Source organism: Chelonia mydas, chromosome 1 (assembly GCF_015237465.2).
Source record: "Chelonia mydas isolate rCheMyd1 chromosome 1, rCheMyd1.pri.v2, whole genome shotgun sequence".
NCBI classification, from domain to species: domain Eukaryota; kingdom Metazoa; phylum Chordata; order Testudines; family Cheloniidae; genus Chelonia; species Chelonia mydas.
In genome coordinates this window covers 259,402,281-259,424,890 of record NC_057849.1, presented here as the reverse complement: position 1 = coordinate 259,424,890, position 22,610 = coordinate 259,402,281, and the positions used below count along the sequence as shown (strand labels likewise).

General features: G+C 46.5%; 1 protein-coding gene across 3 annotated transcripts; it reads left to right on the top strand.

Moving 5' to 3' along the window:
- The first annotated feature begins 7,431 nt into the window (after window positions 1-7,431).
- Window positions 7,432-22,074, top strand: LOC119566222. 3 transcript variants are annotated; one of them, XM_043544504.1, is made up of 8 exons: window positions 7,432-7,617; window positions 10,617-10,689; window positions 12,173-12,262; window positions 12,735-12,797; window positions 17,788-17,983; window positions 19,771-19,881; window positions 20,605-20,694; window positions 21,759-22,074. In XM_043544504.1, the coding sequence occupies exons 3-8, from the start codon at window positions 12,225-12,227 to the stop codon at window positions 22,011-22,013; spliced, it is 753 nt and encodes a 250-aa protein (XP_043400439.1). In that variant the 5' UTR covers window positions 7,432-7,617; window positions 10,617-10,689; window positions 12,173-12,224; the 3' UTR covers window positions 22,014-22,074. The 3 variants fall into 3 exon arrangements, with proteins under 3 accessions (XP_043400439.1, XP_043400434.1, XP_043400428.1); XM_043544499.1 differs by lacking the exon at window positions 10,617-10,689; XM_043544493.1 differs by lacking the exon at window positions 7,432-7,617 and having other exon boundaries at window positions 10,456-10,689.
- Window positions 22,075-22,610: the final 536 nt, after the last annotated feature.

Below are 22,610 nucleotides of genomic sequence, written 5' to 3'. Positions count from 1 at the left end.
TCAGGGCATATCCACTCCAGCCCCCTGCCGTGAGCCACTCTGGGCAGGGGACTGGGAGCACCCCCATGACCCTAGCCCACACCCACCTGCCCTGACCCCTGCACCCCCCCACACACCCCAGCCCCATGCCCTGACTCCTACACCCCCCCACACACACACCCCAGCCCTCTGCCCTGACCCCTGCACCCCCTCACACACACCCCCAGCCCTCTGCCCTGATCCCTGCACCGCCCCCACACACAGTCCTCTGCCCTTACCCCTGCACCCCCCACACACCCCAGGCTCCAGCCCTGACCTCTGCATCCCCCCACGACCCCAGCCCTGACTCCTGCACCCTCCTCACACACCCAGCCCTCCCACACTCTGTGCCCTGACTCTTGCACCCCCCACATTCCCACCCCCACCCTGAGCACCAAACGGGAGCTCCTGCACCCCTCCCACACACATTCCCACCTGCACCCTCGCACCAAATGGGAGCTGCCCAGGTAAGCACTCCACACCCAAACCTCCTGCCCCAACCCTGAGCCCCCTCCCTCATTCTAGCTCCTGGACAGACCCTGCACCCCAGCCCCCAGCCTGCTCCTTCACCCCCAGCCCTGTGCTCAGTGCGCTCCCACCCTCAGCTCAGTGCAGAGAGAGAGAGAGAGGAAGAGAATGGCTAGAACCAGGGAGAAGGTAGGTACCCACTCTATGTGGGCAGGGCTGGGATCCCAGACTGGCAGCGGGCTGAGGGGCGGCATAAGATCAGCATTTTAATTTAATTTTCAATGAAGCTTCTTAAACATTTTGAAAACCTTGTTTACTTTACATATGACAATAGTTTAGTTATATAATATATAGACTTATAGAGAGAGAGACCTTCTAAAAAATGTTAAAATGTATTACTGACATGCGAAACCTTAAATTAAAGTGAATAAATGAAGACTTGGCACACCACTTCTGAAAGGTTGCCGACCCCTGGTCTGTACCTTTAAAAAGAATCACTACCTAGAGTATAATTAAATGATGGATGTTAGAAGCATAGATCTATAACAAACAAATTTTGGCAGCCAAATCTTACAAATTGTTCACATTGGCTTAGGTTTATGTTCACTGAAGAGTTTATACAAATAATTATGATAAATACAAAGGATTAAGTTGGAAGGAGGTTTCTCGTGTGTTGCTGTAAGGATTTGATAGACTGAATATCACCTCCATGAAATTCACTGATCATACTCAAGTTTCTGAGATCTCTGCCACCCTCAGAAATACTAAACAGTAAGTACGAAAAGAGATAAGAATATTTACCAGCTGGAAGAGGAGATACAGCAGAAAGGAGCAAGATGGCTGCTTGAGGGGCAGCAGCTCCTCAAAAGGTGTTCTGGGAAAAAGGTCCTAGAAAAATGCAACCCTGGGGAGATTTGGTAAAATCAGAGCATTCACAGAGGAATCAGCACAAGCATTTATGTAACAGCCTGTATGGCCCTACCTGGTAACCTGACCCCAAACCCATTGTAGACAAAGGAAAGACTCACATAGAATAAATGGCCATGCTGGGGTATTACCATTCCCCCAGAAAATAGAGTTGGGGAAAAATGGGAACATTTTAAGTGTAATTTAAACAATATTTGTGATGTGACAGCACATTTTTGTTTCTTGACAGCAGGGAAAGACCTCAGATGGTCATTCTCCAGCACTGCTCTTGCAGCCTGAAACTTCCAAAGCTGGTGTCTGTCTGTCTGTGGGGATAGTTATTTCCTGAATGTGCCTGGGACAGCAGCCCCCTCCCCCTCCTGAGCAGTCCTGTCCTGAGTAGCCCTGTGTCTACTGGTGTCGCACAAGGGGCTTGCTCCTGCCTTTGTAACATGTCACCATGTGAAGGTGAATAGCAGATCATGATGAAATCTTCAGCAAGCATCTTCTAGCCTAAGCCCAGGGCTTCCTTCCCCCCATGACTCCCCCTGAGCTTGTTTGTTTCCGGAAAATGAATTTGAAAAAAGTGCTGCAAAAGCTCCCAGACCTGCTATTGGCTCTGCCAGATACACCTTGTTAGGATATAGATATTCCGACCTGTCTGTAAAGGCCTATACTCTAAGAATTTAGGTGTATTCTTATCACTTAGCTAGTTACAGAGGTATAAAAGAGAGAATCAAAATCACTGTCTGCCGGTGTAAGGGCCTTCTCTTACTGTGACAGTCTGAGGCCCTGTTCTGAGGCTAAGGCCTTTGGCTAAGCAGCAGAGGCAGCCATAAGCTGGGAAGCGACCGGTCACATCCTCACATTCCAACCTAGTCACATTGAAAGAAGGTGCTATTGGGCTGTTAGGAATACAATCCTGTCCTGATAATGCCTATCGCCTCCAGAGAAAGGGAAGTGCCTAGAAAATGTAAAAGGAAACTTAGTTTGATAGCATCCTGTCTGGCAAGAACTCACTTATCAATAGCTGGGATGTGAAATCCTCACTTCTGTATTGTTTTGTCATTATAGTTCCCTCTTTGCTATTGTCTGTCTGTATAATCTCTGTCTGGTTCTGTGATTGTTCCTGTCTGCTGTATAATTAATTTTGCTGTGTGTAAACTAATTAAGGTGGTGGGATATAATTGGTTAAATAATCATGTTACAATATGTTAGGACTGGTTAGTTCAATTTCAGTAAAATGATTGGTTAAGGTATAGCTAAGCAGAACTCAAGTTTTACTATATAGTCTGCAGTCAGTCAGGAAGTAGGGGGAAATGGGAAGAGGGAATGGGGGTGGGGAAATTGGAATCATGTTTTGCTAAGGGGGGGAACAGTGACACAGGTAAGGCTCTGTGGTGTCAGAGATGGGAAGGGGGACACTAAGGAAGGAAACTGGAATCATGCTTGCTGGAAGTTCACCGCAATAAACATTGAATTGTTTGCACCTTTGGACTTCGGGTACTGTTGCTCTCTGTTCATGCGAAAAGGACCAGGGAAGTAAGTGGGTGAAGGAATAAGCCCCCTAACACGCCTCTGCATTCCTATTGGCTGAGCAAGGAATAGCCAGTCCAGGGAGGGAAGCGGGGAGAAGAGTGAGCCACATTGCTCCTGGCTGGTGATGGGAGGGTGGGGGAGAGGAGTAAGTGACGCAAGCTGCTTGCGTCTCACTCCTGGCTGGGGGGAGAGAAGTAAGCAGTGTTGCTCCCAGATAGGGTACGAAACGCGAGGGGGGGCTGAAACCCCCCCTCTGCCCTCCCTAAATGGCGCCCTTGGCATTAACCCTCCAAGTCCTGTGTCTATTGTATTTGCTTGCACAGAAAGCTGGTGTTCCTAGGGCTATATAAATCTGCGCTAGAGTACGTTGATGTATCTGAGCTATTTTATTACTTTTTTTATTACAGTGGGACGTGACTGCGAACATCCCCTGGTGCCCTAGACATCAGTGTTATCCGCTGGTTAAAACAGAAATTCTTTAGGTGTTCAGATACTACAGTGATAAGGGCAGTATAAGGGCTTGTCTACACAGGGGTTTAGTTTGCATTGAATTGATGCACTATATAAGCTGGCTAATAGTGTACCCATGGGACAGCTGTGTCCTTTTTCAGTTCGCATCATTGTGTACACATGGTGGGGGCTTGGTACTCATTAAGGATGTGGCATTTCAGGTGTGTATCCTGTGATGGGTTGGACCCCCCTTCCAGGGTGCCACCTGATGTACTGGGGTCCCACTGAGCCCGTCCGTTCAACTAGCGTTGGCCCCCTCACCCAGTCCTGCTGTGCCAGGCCCTCAAGCTTCCTCTAGCGCGCGCACACAGGTAGGGACACACCAAGCTGCAAAGGCGCACAGACACTGAGATCAACTCTGTGTGGGAAGACTCATCTCGGGGATTGCCTAGCACTCAAGTACACACCTCCTTTGGGGTGCAAACCCAAAATTATATTGTCTTGCGCTGCCCAGAAAACTGTACAGTGTATGCTCATGAAATTCGCTCCCTCCCTCAATGTGGAGGAAGATTTGCACAGCTTTTCCCCCTCCCCGTTATGAATTGCACAAACTGAGTTTTAGAAAACAAAACAAGTTTATTAACAACAAAGGATAAATGTTAAGTGATTATAAGGGATAGCAAACAGATCAAAGCAGATTACTGAGCAAATAAAACAAAACACAAAAACTAAGCTTAATACACTAAAGTAACTGGTTAATAGTAGCAAATTCTCACCATAAGTGTTGTTTTAGGCAGGTTGCAAAGTTTCTTGAAGGTAAACTGCACTGCTTGCAGCTTCGATCTCCAGGAATTCCTTTCACAGGCTAGACCTTTCTTGCCTGGGCTCAGCCCCTGCCCCCCTCCCCCTTTGTTTGTTGAGGTGTTTTCAGAAGTCTTTCTTCTTGGGTGGGGAGAAAGTAGAGAAGAACCAAGATTAACTCATTCCCCAGCCTTAAATACGATTTACATATGATGGGAATCCTTTGTTTTGAATTCTCCCCACCTCCTCCCAGTGGAAAAATACCAGAAGTCCAAGATGGAATTCAGTACCAGGTGACATGATTACATGACCCTGCAGTGTCAAAGCAGCATCCCAGGAAGCTTCTCAGGAAGGAGGGAGATTAGCATCTTCAAAGTCCTATTGTTCTCCCTAATGACCCATTCCAGGCTGATTGCATTCTGTCTGGTAGGCAATTCCCAGGTGCAAACACAGTTGTAATGGGTACATAGTCAATATTCCTAACTTCAGATACAGAAATGATACAGGCATACAGATAGGATCATCGTATCCAGTAAATCATAACTTTTCCAATGATACCTCACGTGACCCATCTTGCATAAAACACATCTTAGTTATGCCATGTTCATATCATAACAATATTTCTGTGAAGAGTATGGGGAGTAGTGTCACATATCCCATGGTCCTTACTTGGCTGCTGAGCTGTGCACGTGCTGGGATTTTTCTTGCAGTGCATTGTGGGATACATAGTGGAAGAGAGTGGTATTCTGGGACTGGGGTTAAATTCCACAAATCCCATAAATCTGCTCCCTCCTTCCCGTGCTTCCTCTCTTTCTGGGCAAGTTAGTGCCATTTTCAAATTGCCGTCGGCCAGCATGGATGCAACAGCATGTTGTGCTGCTCTACTGCCAATACGCAGAGGCTGAGAGGACTTTATATGAGCTCTTGGCAGTGGGTGTCTGTGGTTTTGGATTTCAGCTAAAGCAGCAGCTGCGGGAGGAGGAGGAGGAAGAGGACGACACTGAGCTGTGCCTGGAGCAGCTTCACAAAGTGCTGCACCGTTTCTGGGCTTCAGAAACCAGCATTGATTAGTGGGAGAGAATCATTCTCAGACCTGGCGTGACGAGCAGTGGCAACAGTACAACTCCCAGGTACAAGGCATATGTACCTCAGCCAGGAGCAGTAGCCTTACTACCTTTATGGGCATGCGGTGTCTGTGCCTACGTCTGCCACATGTGAACTGTGAATATTAATCAAACTTTTTTTTCCTGTAACAACTCTCTCAAACTTTTGAATTCCACACAACTATATAGTATCATTATTTGATTCTGCTGCATTATGGGAGGGAAAGGATGCGGCTGTGCTTGCACCATATGGCTACCATTTTGAGCATGTGAATGGGGTTAGGGCAAGGGTGGCACTCACCAGGCTGGAGAGATGTGGGAAGGGAGAAGGAAATTGGCAGATGGATATGTGCTCCCTGTGGGATGGGTTTGTAGAGAGCTGATGGCCAAGGATTCAGTATGAGATAGAAGTCCATTGCCCAGCTAGTCCAGCAGCCATTTTGAAAATATGTTCAGAGGTGAGAACTAATGGCATTGGTGAGGGAGGGGGGGAAGGTGGGACTAGAGTTGCCAGGCATCTGGCTTTTGACTGGAATGCCCAGTCAAAAAGGCACCCTGTCGCCTCCGGTCAGTACTACTGACTAGGCCATAAAAGTCTTGTCAGCAGTGCAGCAGGGCTAAGGTAGGCTCCCTACCCAGCTCTGTGCAGCTCCCGGAAGCCGCTGACATGTCCCTGCAGCCCCTAGGTTCAGGGGCGGCCAATGGAAGCTGCAGGGGCAGCACCTCTGGGCAGGGGCAGCGCACAGAGCCGCCTGGCTGTCCCACGCCTAGGAGCCGCAGGGACATACCGGCCCCTTCTGGGAGCTGCCTGAGGTAAGCACCATCCAGAGCCTGCACCCTGAACCCCCTCACACATCCCAACCCCCTGCTCCAGCCCTGAGCTTCCCCTTGCACACAAACTCCCTCCCAGACCCCACACTTTGCACCCTCTCCTGCATTCCAAACCCCTCAGCCCCATCCCATCCCTGACCCCACATCAGAGCCTGCACCCCCAGCCGGAGCCCTCACATCCCCCACACACTCCAACCCTGTGCCGCAGCCCAGAGCCCCCTCCTGCACCCCTTGGCCCTACTCCAGAGCCCACACCCCTAGCTGAAGCCCTCACCCCCTCCTACACCAAAACCCCCTGCCCCAGACCAGTGAAAATGAGCAAGGATGGGGGAGAGTGAGTGACGGGGGGGGGGGGGATGGAGTGAGCGTGGGCATGGCCTCTGTGAAGGGGCGTGGCAAGGGTTTCCATTTTCTGCAATCAGAAAGTTGGCATCCCTAAGTGGGGCCTGAAGAATGGAAACGCTTCTAGCTCACATCCACCAAAAATGGTAGCAGTGGAGCCACGCAGGTAAACAGAAAAGCTAGTCATCGATGTCCGCAAAACAGGGTGGTATAGCAGTTGGAGGACTACCAAAGTAATTCATAGCAACAACGTGTACATGAATAGACTGAACTAATACAATTCACACCAAACTTAGTCCACTTTAAAAGAGGACACCAGAATTCACATCAAATAGAGAGTCGGTTGCAATGTCTATATGGTTGCAATGTGTATACACAGGCATTTTTAATCCATACTAATGTGCATTAGCCCAGAATAACACCCCCCACCCCCTATGTAGAAAAGTCATAAGAACCTGAATAACACTGAGTGCCTTTAAAAGACGTAATCCCATGCACACACTTCCAGGGGTGTCAGTGACCTCCATAAGTGACCACTCTCCCTTAGACCTATTAAGGAATGGATTTCATGGACTGGATGCCTAAAATGTGCGGGTGGGGGGAGGAATGGGGAAAGAGATGCAAAATAATAAGAGCCCTTCTGCCTTGCTGCTCCCACAGCACCAATCAAAATAGAATGAGCCTCAAGCAAAGGGCAGCAGGAATGTGAGATTTCAGTGTTTAACAAACTGAATAAGCAGTTGCTTTGTTTCTTCCTAAATTAGAAGTTGACTGACTCTCTTGCCCCAAAATATGGGAGTTTCCAACCCTCTCCTCTGCCAAAGCCCATGTGATAAATGAAAGTGTGTGGGGGGGAGTCAGCCAGCCAGTTAGCTATAAAATCCCTCTTAGTAGCTGTTCTTTACTTGCTTTACCTGTAAAGGGTTAAAAAGTCACTCTATGATGTATAGGTAAAAGGAAGGGAGTGGGCACCTGACCAAAAGAGCCAATGGGAAGGCTAGAACTTTTTAAAACTGGGGCAAAATCTTCCCCTTTGTCTGTCTGTGGTTGTTCTCAGGAGAAGCAGACAGGAAGTAACTATGCTTTAAAAAGCTTGGGGCCAGATATGAAAAATCATTGGTATCATACCTAGAAACTACTCATTTGAAACCCCAGATATGTAAGTAGATCAGGAAATATCTAGGAAGACGTGATTAGGTTTATCTCTTTTTTTATTTCTTTATGGCTTGTGGACTCCTCTGTGCTAACCCCAAATGTTTTTGTTTTGCTTGTAACCTTTAAGCTGGACCTCAAGAAAGTTATTCTTGACGCTTAATCCTTATAAGTGGTTGGTTTTTTTTTAAATCTAGCAATAGCCTGAGTTTCCAGATTTATTTTCTTTCTTTTTGTTTTTAATAAAATTTACCTTTTTAAAGAATGCGATTGGATTTTGTGTCCTAAGAGGTTTGTGCACATGTTGTTTAATTAGCTGGTGGCAACAGCTGATTTCCTTTTTTTTTCTTTCTCTGCTCTTCCCCGTAAGGGAGGGGAAAGAGCTTGAGGGTACCCCACAAGTGCGCCTTCCTGGGTTCTCAAAGGGGTTTTGCACTTGGGTGGTGGCAGCATCTACCCATCCAAGGTCAGAGAAAAGCTGTAACCTTGGGAGTTTAATACAAGCCTGGAGTGGCCAATATTAATTTTTAGAATCCTTGCAGGCCTCCACATTCTGCACTCGAAATGCCAGAGTGGGGAATCAGCCTTGACAGCCCAGCACTACCTTTGCTTTCCTTTCCCCTGACATTGTGTTTCTGAAGAGAAAGAGAGGAGGAAATGTTAATGTTTGCAGTTTACAGAATTTCCACTTCTGGGGAAATTCATAATATGGGTTCAGATTAAGTGTAACTGATTAACCTTTTTATGGCTCGGAACTAAGTCTCAGATGTTGGCTCCCTGCATTCAGTGATATCTTGGATGAATGCTGGGAAAAGGGGAATGATGGAGCCACTTAAACAAGGTAGCAAACCCAGAAAATGTCAAGAAAGGGGCTTTGGCACCTTCCATATGTCTGTGCCCACTTCACTATTGCAGTCTTCATCCTGCTTCCATTGGGGGACCTCTGGGAATTGTTGGGCCCCTGAGATCACATGGTCCATAGGTAGTTTTGGAGGCCAATCCTGCACAAAGGCATAGCAACTGTGAGCGCCAATCTAGGGCCAGAGTGTCAGAAACAGGGCAGACACCCCAAACTGGTGGTATATTCTATAATCAGATTTCACCAATCCAGTAACAAACATGAATTCCTGGATCACTATATTAGTCTTACCATGGAGTCACAGCCAGTCCCCTTAGACTCTCTAGCCTATCTTGCCACGAAGATAAACCGGACTTTGTGATAATGGTCACTATACTAAATATCACATCACATTAGGTTACTCCCAATCCCAGAGATCAGTTGCTTACCTCAGATCAGTTGCTACTCTAGATGTTACCAAAAACAATGCTGGCAGCCAACTAACTTTAAGCTAACTAAAGATTTATCAACTAAGAAAAAGAAACGAGAAGGTAAAGCAGGTAAAATACATTAATAAATGAGTCAAATTTTCTAAGTCCAAAACGACAGCAGAGCTGTAGCAATCTGCTAGTTTTCCAAAAGTCCCTCAAGGTCACTACTGGGTTTACAATGGCTCTGGTGGCACCATAGCACCAGGCCCACACTTGGAAGGGGCCCACAAAGGGTTAATCCAGCCCTGGCCACACCCCAGCAATGTGAAGGGTCAGCAACTTCCCAGCGATGGCTAAAGCACTCAGCAGCCCTGCTCAGGGTTACCCAGAAAATAAAAAAACCAAACAGTATTAAACTCTGATGTTTTTGTTGCATTAAACTCTATAAGTATCACGGCTGGCCAAGCCTGTAAGGTCCCAATTCAGCTCACACTGATGGCAGTGTGAAGATTTCCAGTGACTTAAATGGGAGTTGGATCAGGTCCTAAATCAATTATCCCTCTCATGGGCCGATGACTGTTGGTGGCTGAGGTCACGACAGATTCTGAGTCCAGATAAGGATTTAATGTTTCTCCAGCCTCCGGCTGCTGGATCATCAGAACTCTTGGCTGCCCACTTCTCTAGCATTACAACTAGATTCTGTCTAGTCCACTACTTATCTAGCCCCTGTTGCCGTAGTATCTGAGCGTCTCCTGAGTATTTTAAACTAGAAATAGCAATAAAAAACTCTCTCTTGTCCTTTCCTGGCTGTAGGAGAAAAAGCTCGATCAGGCTGTAGGCTTTGTGTTTATTGGCTTGCTTCTGTTGGTGGGTGTGACTGAGGAGGGGTGTTGTATATAGAGCTGAGCAAATTTTCACAGGAAACTTTTTTGGGGCAATAAACACCAAAAAATTTGGCAACAGCCAAACATTTGGAAATTCATGTCAGTTTTGCCACGTTTTTCATTTTGAGTTTTTTACGTCAAGCTGAAAAATGCCAAATGGACTGTTTCAATATTTTTCTGACCAAAGAATTTTGATAGTTTAGTTGGAGACAACTTTGTTTCAAATGTTCATTTAATTTTATTTTTAAATGCAACAGCTCAAATCAAAATAAAACATTTCAATTTTGTGGAAACAAAACATTTCAATCGAGCCAAAATGAGACTTACTTTGTGTTGATTTATTTTTGAATTTTCAATTTGCTGAAAATGTTCAAGATTTACATTTTCATTTTGAACTGTAACGTTTTTTTTTAATTGTGAAACTTCCAACAAGCCAAAAAATCAATTTTTCACTCAGTTCTACTGTGAAGACTCCCATTTACTTCAATAGAAATTGGATTGTGTCCGAAATCAAGCTCCCACTACCAAGGCAGCAAATCTCTTGGCCTTCTACGCTGGTTTTGCAAAGAGATTGTCTGTCCACTGCTCTGGATACCATCAACACATTTAAACACGTCCCACATATTTAAAACTATAAATAGCAATAATAGTCTCTTTTTCAGCCTGCAGGAGAGCTGCATTAAATTGCTTCTAGGTCAGGGGAGTGTGAGTGGGCGAAGGGGGACAGTGTACAAATAGACTATCATAAGAAAGCGAAGTCAAAGAAATTAGTTTTGCATTCGGTGTGGAAAGTTTGGAAGAGACATTTGCTGTTTTAATAGAAGCATGGAGCAAAGCGCTTTGCCTAAGCCAGGCACAGCTCAGCCAGAGGTTTCACAGTGCAAGGAGTTGGATCGCAGAACAGGGGCTTCAGAAGAGACCACCAGGTATGCTGGGCAATGAGAACTCAGTGGGTAATCACAGCATGTGTAATACGAGCTCTAAGTTTCTGTTTAAAAATGGTTGTGAAACTCTCATGCAGAGTTCTTCCTGTTGTCAGTGTTTGCAGGCAGAGACAGCATCATTTATTTTTTTTTAATCTGAGCATTTGCAAATTTCAATCCAGGTTGAAGACCACAGATATTTGCAACCAAAAATGACAAAATTCTGCACGTCCCCTGTCCTCCCCCTGAATGAAATCTTAAAGTGCCTTGATTTTCCCCCAGTTAGAAAATTGCCATTTTTGTTGAAAGTGGTTTCACTGCAAAATGATTGTTCCCGCACATACTGTGAGGGGAGAACAGGGTTTGCTTTTTCACTGACCACTGCTGAACTTGACCTTTTCTGCTCATTTGAGTTCACCCGCAGGCACCACACACACACACACATCCTGAATCATCCCATGGTCAGCTGCAAAAGCTTGGCCAGTATGTGTTTGTGCAGTAAGTCTTAACTATAGATGGAATGGAGCTGCACAATTCAGCTCCAAAGCTGGACTTCCCCTAAAATTTGCGGTTATTTGAATCTGGAGTTTTCGGTCCGATCATTGTACAGATGGAGCAAGCTCAAGCTGCACAGTTTGGAACCTGTTTCAGTTTCAAAAGAGAGGTTTTCAACCGCAGTGACACCCAGTGAAGAACCAGAGAACTGCTCCTTCCGTTAATATTAGACAGCAGTTCATGAGCCAGCCTTAGAAGAGAATTATAGACTTGCAGTTACCAATGGCCCCAGGCTCCCTCATCCTTTATCTGACACTGGGGTTCGGTGGCAGGGGGTCAGATCCTTACTCAGTCATTAACTGAATTGCAGGAATATCTTGAACCTGCAAAACTGAGCTGGAAATCTCTCCAGAACAATATTGGCATTTCTGGTCCTTGGAAGAACCAGGAAACAGAGAAGCATCCATGAAACTGAAAAATATCTTTAGAATGCTACAACCTATTTCCATCTTTCTCTTTTTCTAACTGATGCTCTCTAAAATAAAGGTATCTTTAAAATACTGAACACTGGGTTTAAGCAAAATAGCAAGCCAGATTTTTTTCCAACCTCTGAAATGGTTTTAGATTCAGTTTAAGTTTTGTGTGGTGAGTTCTTATTTTATCTTGCCCAGTTCATCCTGCCCTAGTGATAATTGCTAATCTGTCTATTTTAGGGTTTTATACTGTCTCCCATCCCTTCCACATAAAATCAGTAGTAATGGTGAAGTCTTGAGTGGATTTCACGGAGACCCTGGCACTTCACTCTTTTTGGGGTAAAACATCTGCTTGGTGTAGGGTTTTTTGTTTTGACATTTTTAGATTGTATTAGTTTCCTCTTTTTTCTGTGATGGTATGGGTTTACTGGATAGAAGTGTTGTTAGTGTTGTCACTCTTATGTTGGAAAGACTTCTAATGAGTTATCGGTCATCCTCAGTAGCTCTCTGCCTTCCAGCGGTGAAAGTGAGGCTCCACAGGATGAGCTCACAAATTTGGATGAAACCAAGATGGAACAACGGGTGAAATATGTGGAAGACAAACTCAGGTAAGTTTGGTGATCTGAAATTATATTCCATTTTAGACGCCTACACCTGGGGCCAAACTAGTGTTCATGTTCCTAATGGATCCCTGAGGTTCACACTGTTCTTGTCATTTGTCCTCCTTGCCTTTTATTGAGACGCTGTTCCCTTCTTTGGCTAGAGGGACAATGTGTGGCCCTTCTTGTCTCCAGAGGCTCAGTGATCTGCCTTGGCACCATTGCTTGGCGCTGACTCCTAGAGAAAGAGGCAGAGAGAGGGTGGCTAAGATCATCACAGGTCTCCCACATGGCAGGGCAGAGCCATGGCCACCCAGCTAGGCAGATATGTTTTTAGCCATATAAGTCTTGACTGTTTCGATTTTTTTGCTGAAGTGCTGACTAAGAATTTTGGGAGGGGCTTCAGCTTTTGCAGATGTTATTACTTTATGGATATTTTATTAACTCTAATCCCTTTGCATCATTCTTTGCCTGACGGAAGGGAAATGAATGCTCGATTTGAAGGCGCAGAGAAACGACTAGAAGTTTTGCAAGAACGGTTCAGGTAAGTGGAGAGGGTCAGGCCTCAATGAGAGTGAAAAGAATTGTGATTCTTTCTCAAGTATCTACCATATCAAAGAAGTCTTGTACGTTTTCATGTGGACTTTCTCCTTGCTTGTGGGTGTTGATACTAAGATATCAACATGCCTAGTGATTGGACCAGCTACATTTCTCTGACTTGGTATCGCTGTCCATGGTCAGGTCCTGAGGCTGCTACCAACTTCAGTTTGTCTTGCAATGCAAATCTGACAGTGTGATGTAACACCACGGCCTTATAATGCTGTGTGATTTCCATCTTGAAATCATGTCATGTCGTGAAACACTATGATGAATTTTAGCTCCATTCCAAATCGTTTTCTGAATAGGTAATACCCCCTTGTGCATCAGCGGGACACAGGATAAAGCCACCCTTCCTGATATAGAAAGGGCAGGTGGTAAACATATACTTGGCAGGACTGTGAGTGCAGCTGCCATGACATATTCTGCTCCTAGAGGAAAGGGAGAGTCCTGCATTACTTAGCAGTGACATCTTAACAGCTATTTAAGGGGTGGCATTGACAAGCTCCTAAAGGAAGGGTGGCAGCTGGGATTCTGGTGAGGGTGGAAAGGGGTGAACTGTGGGGGAGAGAAGAGAGGCAGTACCCTAGAGATGCAATTCACAAGCATAAAATGCCAAAATGAATCCTCCAAAAAGATCAAGAATAGTGATGAGCAAATTTCAAACAGGTTGGTTCCAATTAACACACAAAAGTAAGGATTTTCTTTAACCTTATCTGAGTCCCATATAACTGGGCTGGAAATTGGATAAGAACAGGCTTTAGTGTGAGATTTCCTGCAACTTCTGTGCCTGGTCAGGATGGCATTACAATGACAACAGCCTCTCTCCATGGCATTTTGGAGTTTCCAATCCCAGCTAGAAAAAGGAAATACAGAGGCAGCCAAGATAAGGGGGAGGGATAGCTCAGTGGTTTGAGCATTGGCCTGCTAAATCCATGGTTGGGAGTTCAATCCTTGAGGGAGCCGTTTGGGGCAAAAATTGGGGATTGGCCCTGCTTTGAGCGTGGGGTTTGGACTAGTTGACGTTGTGAGGTCCCTTCCAATTTTGATATTCTATGGTAAGGGAAATAGCTAAGCAATCTTTTTCAAACCTGAAAGGTTTTTCTTAGAATTTTGTCAAACTCAAGACTTGGTTGATGTAGCACAAAGGTTCAGGTTGTTAACAGAAAGTGATCCATGATACAGAGATTGGAGCTAGATCCAAATTTCCCCCCAGGGGCACCATCAGTGGCAGATTAAGCTTTTGTGGGGCTCTGGCCAGAGCAAGTAGGGCCCCTCCACTCCTTCCTCCTGCACTCCCCCCACCCTCCTGCTGGGAAAATAGGGGCAGGAGCGCTGGGTGGGCAGAGCACGTTAGGGTGTGGGGGTGTCCCTTTTTCTCCCCAATTGGCTGGGGCCCCTGGGTGCAGGCCCCCTTGCCCCAGTGGCTAATCTGCCAGTGGGCACCATTTAAGGGGAGCAGAGCGGGGGGGCACACACACACCCCTGCCCAAGTTTAAAACAGGAGGTTTCTTGTTCCCTGGAGAAACTCTTCACTGCAGCACAGCATGTTTGTGGAATGTAGGTTCTTCAGAGGAGGGGGGCTGCTCTCAGCTTGTGCCCCTGGGGCAGGGAGTCAGTATTTTGTTTACAAACAGAGGCAGGGGATTAAGATAAGAAAGGGCTGGTGATTAAATCAAGGATCTGGAAGTCATTAATGAGCCTGTAAAACAGGAATCCCTCTGCAGGGGGTGTTGAAGAGAGAATGCAGAAGAAACTCAGAAGAAATACAGGGAAGCCCTCTGAGCCAAGGTTACATTCAGAAAAGAGGGAGATGTGAGGGATGTAGGTGAAAAGAAGGGGCCAAACCGCAGGGAAGGGATAGCAGTGTGATATAGAGAAGTTCCCACTCTAGCTGTGGTACTTATGTGGCCCCATCACCATAGTATCTGAGCACCTCACAATGTCTAACCTATTTCTCCTCACAGCCCTGGTGAGGTAGAGCAGTGCTGTTATCCCCATTGTACAGATGGGGGCACTGAGGCCTTGTCTACACTACAAAGTTTGGTTGGCAAAAGTTAAAACTGCTGTTGCATGTCCACACTAGCTCCTTGTATAGGCAGAGTGCATCCACACTAGTAGCTGTTGCATCAATACAGAGAGCAGTGCACTGTGGGTACCTATCCCACTGTGCAACTGGCCTCAGGGTGCTTTGGGGAGGGTTTGCAATGCCTCATGGGACAGGTACAGTGTTTTTTTTAGAATTTTGTCAAACTCAAGACTTGGTTGATGTAGGACAAAGGTTCAAGTTGTTAACAGAAAGTGATCCATGATACAGCGATTGGGGCTAGATCCAAATTCCCCCTCAAATTCAAACCAAGTTGGATCCAGAGATTTTGTTCAACCAAGTACATTAGGCTAGTTATAAAGGCCGGACCCGGATCTGGATCTGGATCTGGATCTGAACTTCTCCAAAGTTCAGTTTTCTGGGTTTATTCCCATCTGCGTTTTTTTTTCTGGGTTTATTCCCATCTGCGTTTTTTATTCAACATTGTTTGTCTCATCTGTAGTCAAGAAGCAGCAAGTGAGACTGATTGCTGTGAGTATTGTGTATTTTTGTTGCTATTCTGTGAATTGCCTCTTCACCTGGGGCCAGTCACCCTCCTCCCATCTGTCTAGTACATCTGTCACCTGTGAACTTGTTGGGGCTCTAGAAATACAACCTTGTGAACAAACTTCATGAAGGTGCATGAAGACAGCAGCACACATGTCAGTGCTCAGGGAAAAGGGGATTTTGGGGAGTTAGGGACAAGCAATGTTGCTTGTCCATCAAAAGATGTTTATTACCCAAGGTTTTGACACACTGGACCTGAACCTGCTCTTATCAAAGTCAATGGGAGTTTTGATATTGACTTCAGTGGGTGCTGGATCAGACCATAGTTTGTAATACACATTAACTTCCTCCTGAGTATAAATATCTGGGCTAGCAAATCCCTGCAGTATCTAAATGAATCCTATTAAGTGCCTTGATGTATTCAACCTGTGAAACAAGAAATCATGTCATGACATTGCGTCACTGGATGACAACATTACATCCTGCCTCCACAGTGTAACAACACTGCATTTGGCGGTGGCATCATCACAACATTGCAAGGCCATAAATACATCTGGGACAATAACTGTCCTGTGAGTTGGGCTTGCAGAATAGATGGGTGAGAAGCTGGGACTGTCTCATAACTTCTGGAATGGGTGGCTAACCCTCGTCTTCTCTTGTGCATCATTGGTTGGTTGGTGATATTTATTTTGTCCATGAATCTGTTTCATGGAGCTTCCCAGAATGGTCAGTGCAGAAAAGTTTCATCAGAAGGAGGAAGAATGTGAAAAGCTGAAGAAAGAAAAAAGAGTCTTCGAGCAAATGTAGGGGATTTGTAAATATTTCCTCCAGAGCTTATCTTTCTACAAAGAGCCTGATCCTTTTCCCAACACTGTAAAGCAGAGGTGGGCAAACAATGGCCTGCAGGTCACATCCGGCCCACGAGACCCTTCTGCCGGCCCCTGAGCTCCTGGCCTGGGAGGCTCGCCCCCGGCCCCTCTCCTGCTGTTCCCCCTCCCCCACAGCCTCAGCTCACTGCGCTGCCGGCGCAATGCTCTGGGCAGCAGGGCTGCGAGCTCCTGGGGCAGCGCAGCTGCAGAGCCCGGCCTGACTCGGTGCTCTGTGCTGCGCGGTGGCATGGCTGGCTCCAGCCAGGCGGCGCAGCTGTAGCTCCGCCAGTCACCGGTGCTCCAGGCAGCGCGGTAAGGGGGCACGGAGCAGGGGAGTTCGGGGGGAGGGGGGTAAGGGGGCAGGGTGGTCAGAGGGGGGTTGAGTGGGGGCAGGGGTCCCGGGGGGGCAGTCAGGAAGGAGAGGGGGTTGGATGGGTCAGTGGGGGTTCCGGGGGCAGTCAGGGGACAGGGAGAAGGGGGTTTGGATGGGGCAGGAGTCCCAGGGGGGCAGTCAGGGGCAGGGGTTCTGGGGGCAGTCAGGGAGAAGGGGTGGTTGGATGAGGCAGGGGTCCCGGGGGGGTAGTCAGGACAGAGAGGGGGGTTGGATGGGGGGGCAGGGGGCAGTCAGGGGCAGGGGTTCCGGAGGCAGTCAGGGGACAGGAAGAAGGGGGGTTGGATAGGGCAGAGGTCCTGGGGGGGCTGTCAGGAATGAGAGGAGGGGTTGGATGGGACAGCGGGGTCAGTCAGGGGCGGGGGTTCCGGGGGCAGTCAGGGGACAGTGAGCGGGGGGGGGGTATGGATGGGGCAGAGGTCCTGGGGGGGCTGACAGGGAACAGGGCGGGTTGGATGGGGCAGGAGTCCCAGGGGGGGCATCAGGGGGCGAGAAGCAGGGAGGGGATAGGGGGCGGAAGCCGGGCCACGCCTGGCTGTTTGGGGAGGCACAGCCTCCCCTAACCGACCCTCCATACAATTTCTGAAACCCGATGTGGCCCTCAGGCCAAAAAGTTTGCCCGCCCCTGCTGTAACGCCTCTATGCCATCTTGGCAGCTGAAGTGTCCCCTCTCCAGATTCTCAGCCTCCATGGAGCCTGTGTGCTACTGGCTACAGTGAGATGGGCGACTATGGCAGCTCTGTGTCTGCCCCAATACCCAAGTGCAGATGAAAGAGGCAAGCTCTCGAGACAAAACCCAAGTGCTGTTTAGATCATGGTAGCTGCCACGTGCAGAATATCGCTGTGAGAGTGATATTTTTCCAGGCAGAATCTGGCACACCCGGATGCTCCCGGGTCAGGCAGATATCAGTTTAGGGTTGGGAAGTGCAGAGTAGAGGCTGTGTCTTGTGAATTGTATGGCAATTCATAAAGTATTTCCAGATTATTATTAGTTATCCCTTTATGAATATCCCTTTATTCTTGATGTTTCTCCTTTGTATCTAGCACTTTCATTTTAAAATGAACTTTTTAACCCGCCTTTTAGCCCTGGATTGGAGCCTGTCTTGACCAATGCAATGGGAAGCCATAAGTTCTCTGAGAACCTGAATGACCCTTGTCAAGAATCAGATGTGCTGGAGATGTACCACAGGCTCAGGACACATGAATGGGAGAAAGCCAAATGTGCTGCAAATGGCTCTGCCTTCCCAATGACGTATGAAAAAGGTAGCACCATAATTAAGGTTTGTTTCTGTTCATATCCTAGAACTCAAATGTATAAAGTCTTGGAAAAAATAATAGCACTGCAGGAGCCAGTCTAATGACCTGGCATTTAGGACTTGCACACTCAAGCAGGAAACTAGATGTGACCTAAGCACCTCTTGATGCCAACTGGCCGAGGACATAGAGGTACGGGGATCCGCTGGTTTCATCAAAAGAATGTCAGGTGTGGTCTCTAATGAAAGCCTGTGTCACACGTGACATCATAATCATTGTAAAAGGAATGTATGGAGAATACGTGAGGAGTTAAGTGTATCTGCTGAAAATTCGGCTCTGTGGGACTGGTAGTTGAAGGCAGGTCACTGAAATATAGTGCATCATGAGCCAAACTGTCCAGACAGGAGGAGGGCGACACTTATCTCTCTGGTGGGCCGTTATGTGTCTTACAATAGAATTCTATTCCCATACCAAGCCAAATGCTCATTAAGAGTTTGCGGAGACTTCAGAAGGAAATTAACTGAAAGAGATAAACAGGCAAGGGAGCCCTCTTTTCAGGTGAAGATCAAAGGTCTGTCCTGGTATATCTGGGGGGTGCAGGGAGATGCTCTGGCATCCTTCAGTCTGTGAAGACAAGTTTCCAGCTGGCTTGATTTTATGAAAGGGGGATCTCAGCCATCTTGGTTGAAAATGCTGGGGAAAAGCCTGGGAGTAAACTCTCCTGTAAGAGACAGGGGAATACCTTGTGAGTTTAGCTTAGGCTGTAACAAGCATGTTATGGTTTATATGTAACCAGTATTGTTACTTACTATCATTTGAATCTGTGCATTTTGATAAAAAAAGCCTTATTCTTGTTTCACTATCCATGTATCTAAGTGCTGTATGTTAAGTGGAGTGGTGATCCTGAGTTGACTCTAGTAAGCTGGTGTGTCCTGGGTGCAGAAAATCTGAGAGTTCTAAGAGTGTTCAATGAATTAGAGGCTGGATGCTCCAGAGGGACACACAGAGGACTCAGGAGTTGCTGGGTTTCTCTTGCTAACCTGTACAGAGAAGTGAGGCCTGCAGAGGCCTGGAAAGCAGGGCTTGTGTTGCCAGAGTCTGGGGGAGTCGGGGAGCTGACGCACAGCAGGTAGAGACAAGACGTCCTCATGCTAAGGGCCAGTGGTAGTGAGATGCGTCACAACCCTGCATGCCCTTGGGAAGTGTCCCACTAGGGTCAGCTACTGAGTTGTTAGCTCTTATTTTCCAGCCCAGCAGGGCCTATGGAATGCCATGGAGACCAACCTAATGGTGCTGCACATTCCTGGCATTCAGACGAGCAGGTTCAATTTCTCGTTGCCATTTCTCAATCCAACTAGGCATCAGCTGAGAGTGTTGCAGCATCTTGTCTGGTTTCCTTGTGATTCCTTGTGCCGAGCCACATAGGAGATCTAATTTTGATTTTTAATTATTACTTCAAGGCTGGGTGTATTGGGGAAAAAACTATCACTGTACAATTAAGAGGACAGCACAGGTGCACAGAAATGGAGTAACTTTTGTCAGAAATGTCTGCACCAATTGTGCAGTGGGAGGCGCCCACACTGGCACTCACTTAATTGATTAACTTTTAGCTATTAGTGAGATAACTTCAATCCCTGACAGCTGCCTGAAGCATTTTTGCACATGGATTCAAGTTGCATTTTTACTGATTAAGGGTTGTTTCAGTCGAATGACCTCTCTACTGCAGATGAGGCTTGAGTCTTGTATGTACTGCACCATGACTCTTGAGCCTCATCAGAATTTACAGTGCTCTGTTGTTACCTTTGCACTGCAGACTGTGTTTTCCAAATGTGAAGAAGAGCTGTCACAAAGACTGGAGCGAATTTTTGAACTCCTTGAGATTCCAGTTTCAAAGAAAACTACAAGCTTCTTTGACAGCCAACAGGTATTTAACATTATAGGGCAGTAGGACTTGGGTAGCAGCAGGAAGCTGGGTAACCTGCTTAGATCTGCCACCTCTCTACCGCCTTATTCACAAGAGGGAAATATATCAAGTGTCCCACAGTTGCTGATAAGCTGTTACCAGCAGGAGAGTGGGGTGGGAGGAAGTTTTGTTTCATGGTCTCTGTGTGTATATAATATCTTCTGCAGTTTCCACGATATGCTATGCATCCGATGAAGTGAGCTGTAGCTCACGAAAGCTCATGCTCAAATAAACTGGTTAGTCTCTAAGGTGCCACAAGTACTCCTTTTCTTCTTTCAACCTGGTTCAGTGCCACCAGCGTGAGCGATGCTGGAAGCCCTAACGTAGACAGGCAGCTACAATGGAAATAACCTGAGCTAAATTGTGAGATGTGCAGGACAGGCAGAGCAGAGGGGAGAACTGTGATTCCTTTATATTTGTAATTGGTGTGATAGGAGAATGACTGAGTCATATGTAGTGTGGTAGGTCACATGACTGAGAGACACTAATCCTGCCATTGACTGGCTGGAATGCACTTACAAGAGTTAGAAGTGTCCTTTCAACCCCATGTCCCAGTCTGGACATTTGCCCAAACCCTTGGCGCTGGAAGTTTCCAAATCACAGTTGGGCCAATAACCAGGAAGTGGATTATTCCCATTTCATATTGGCTAACTCAGGCTGTTTTGTTCTTTGTTTGGTTTGTAGTTGCCTCCTGGGCTGGCAAGAGAGATAAAGAATCACCTTAAAAATCTCTATTTTAACTATGGAGAAGACTATTACCAAGACAAGATTGGGGTGAGTAAATGCCAAGCCTGGGAAGGGGGTTCCATTTCCAAACATGTCTGTGAAACTCACAGTATTAAAAGACACACCGCTGAGTTCTGTGCTGTATTGTCCACTTCTACCATGGGGGTGGGATTCACCAAACCCCAAGAATTTTCCTGTCCAGCCCCTCCCTTTCCACCACCACCCCGCAAAGGGCAGGTCTACACGTAAAACACTGCAGCGGTGCAACTGTAGCGCTTCAGTGAAGATGCTACTACGCCTACAGAAGACATCCCTCTATGAGAGGAAGTAGCTATGTTGACGGGAGAAGCCCTTCTGTCGACCTCGCACTGACTACACGGGGGGCTAGGTTGGTATAAATGCTTTTCTCGGGGAGTAGATTTTTCACACCCCCTCAGGGATGTATTTAAAATACCAAAGTATGTTTGTAGTGTAGCTGCACATCATGGTAACGCCTCTGGCTGAGGAGCTCTAGATGCTCCTCCCTTCACACCCTGTTGATGCCACACCTTCCATCAGCCAGAACGGGCTGATAGAGAATGTGCATCTGGCTTCTGTGCTTGGCCATGAGAGCTGGGCATACATTACGTTGTGCTATGTGGAACTGGGACAAGAGTATGTGGGTGGAACCCTGATTTCAATACCTATATTTCAGTTCTATAAAACCAGATTCTGTCCGGTTTCTTGTGGTAAATGTCTATCAGGACTGAAATGGAGCTGTGTGGTCAGCCTGCAATTTGGACATTTCAAAAATCTCTGGTTTCTCTGGTCTCCGGAAAGGCTTTGTTTGGATATGTGGGAGAAAAGGCAGCCCATGAATTTTGTCAGCCTCTGGCAGGCTGAGTCCCATAACCTAGAACTTCTCCTGATGGGGAGATCAGACTAAATAAAACCCTGGATGTGTCTCTCTCACTACTATCAGTTCTGGCTTATGAATTCCATTACTGGTGTTAGTTACTTCATATTTATAAGCTGCAAACTGAGTCAAAGGGTGGTGGTAGAATCTGCTTAACAATTAGCATAAGAACATTGCAAAACCCCTACGATACTCACTGTCCTCACTTTATTTTCAGCCTTCACTTTCTCCTGATCTACAGACGTTTCAGCCACTTGTACATTTCACAGCAGAGTGCTACAAAATTTACTGTTTGTTGCTTCTTCAGAACCCGCCCATTAAAGCTGTGTGGCCCACAGAGGAAAGAATCCCAATCTCTTGCATACAGCATGTGGACAATAAAAACGTGGAGGATAGGATGCCATTAAACTTTCTGTGGCCCGTGCTGGCATGTGGGAGACTAGTGTACAAGAAAGCTGTAATCTATGATTAAATGGAATGGTGTTTGGAATTCAATTATACCTCTGTGTTATAAAACAATAAAAAAAATAGTGAAACAGCAGCCTTGCAGTTTGTCTTTTTTAGTCAGGAAATGCCCAGGTTTTAGCTCTTGTAGCATATGATCTGGAAGGGGATGACACACAGAGACCACTGGTGCCTGCTGGCAAAGGGTTCACTGCTTTATAGCAGCAATCCTAACAGGTTTGACAAGCTCACTGTACTTTGCACATAGCTTTCATAGTAGTTATCCATAAAGAATGCCATGAGAGGTCTCAAATTAAAACCAGGGTTGCACTGGTCATTAATAGGATTGTGAAATGTATGTACAGATATTATGTGAGGAGTTATGTGCCTGTACTGGAAATATGTTTAGATTCAGTATCAAGGTATGAGTCACCAACCAAAGAGGAAGGCAGGTTTTCTTTCAGACAGGAGATAATGTGTCTTTCTCTGCCAAAATGTAAATTAAGATTGTAATCTAGCACAGTGGAATCCCCATCTACAAAGGAAGTCAACAGAGACACGTGAAGTCAATAGAGAAGAACACACTGGAAAAAACAAGTGATGGGGAAGTGATACTGCCCCTGAC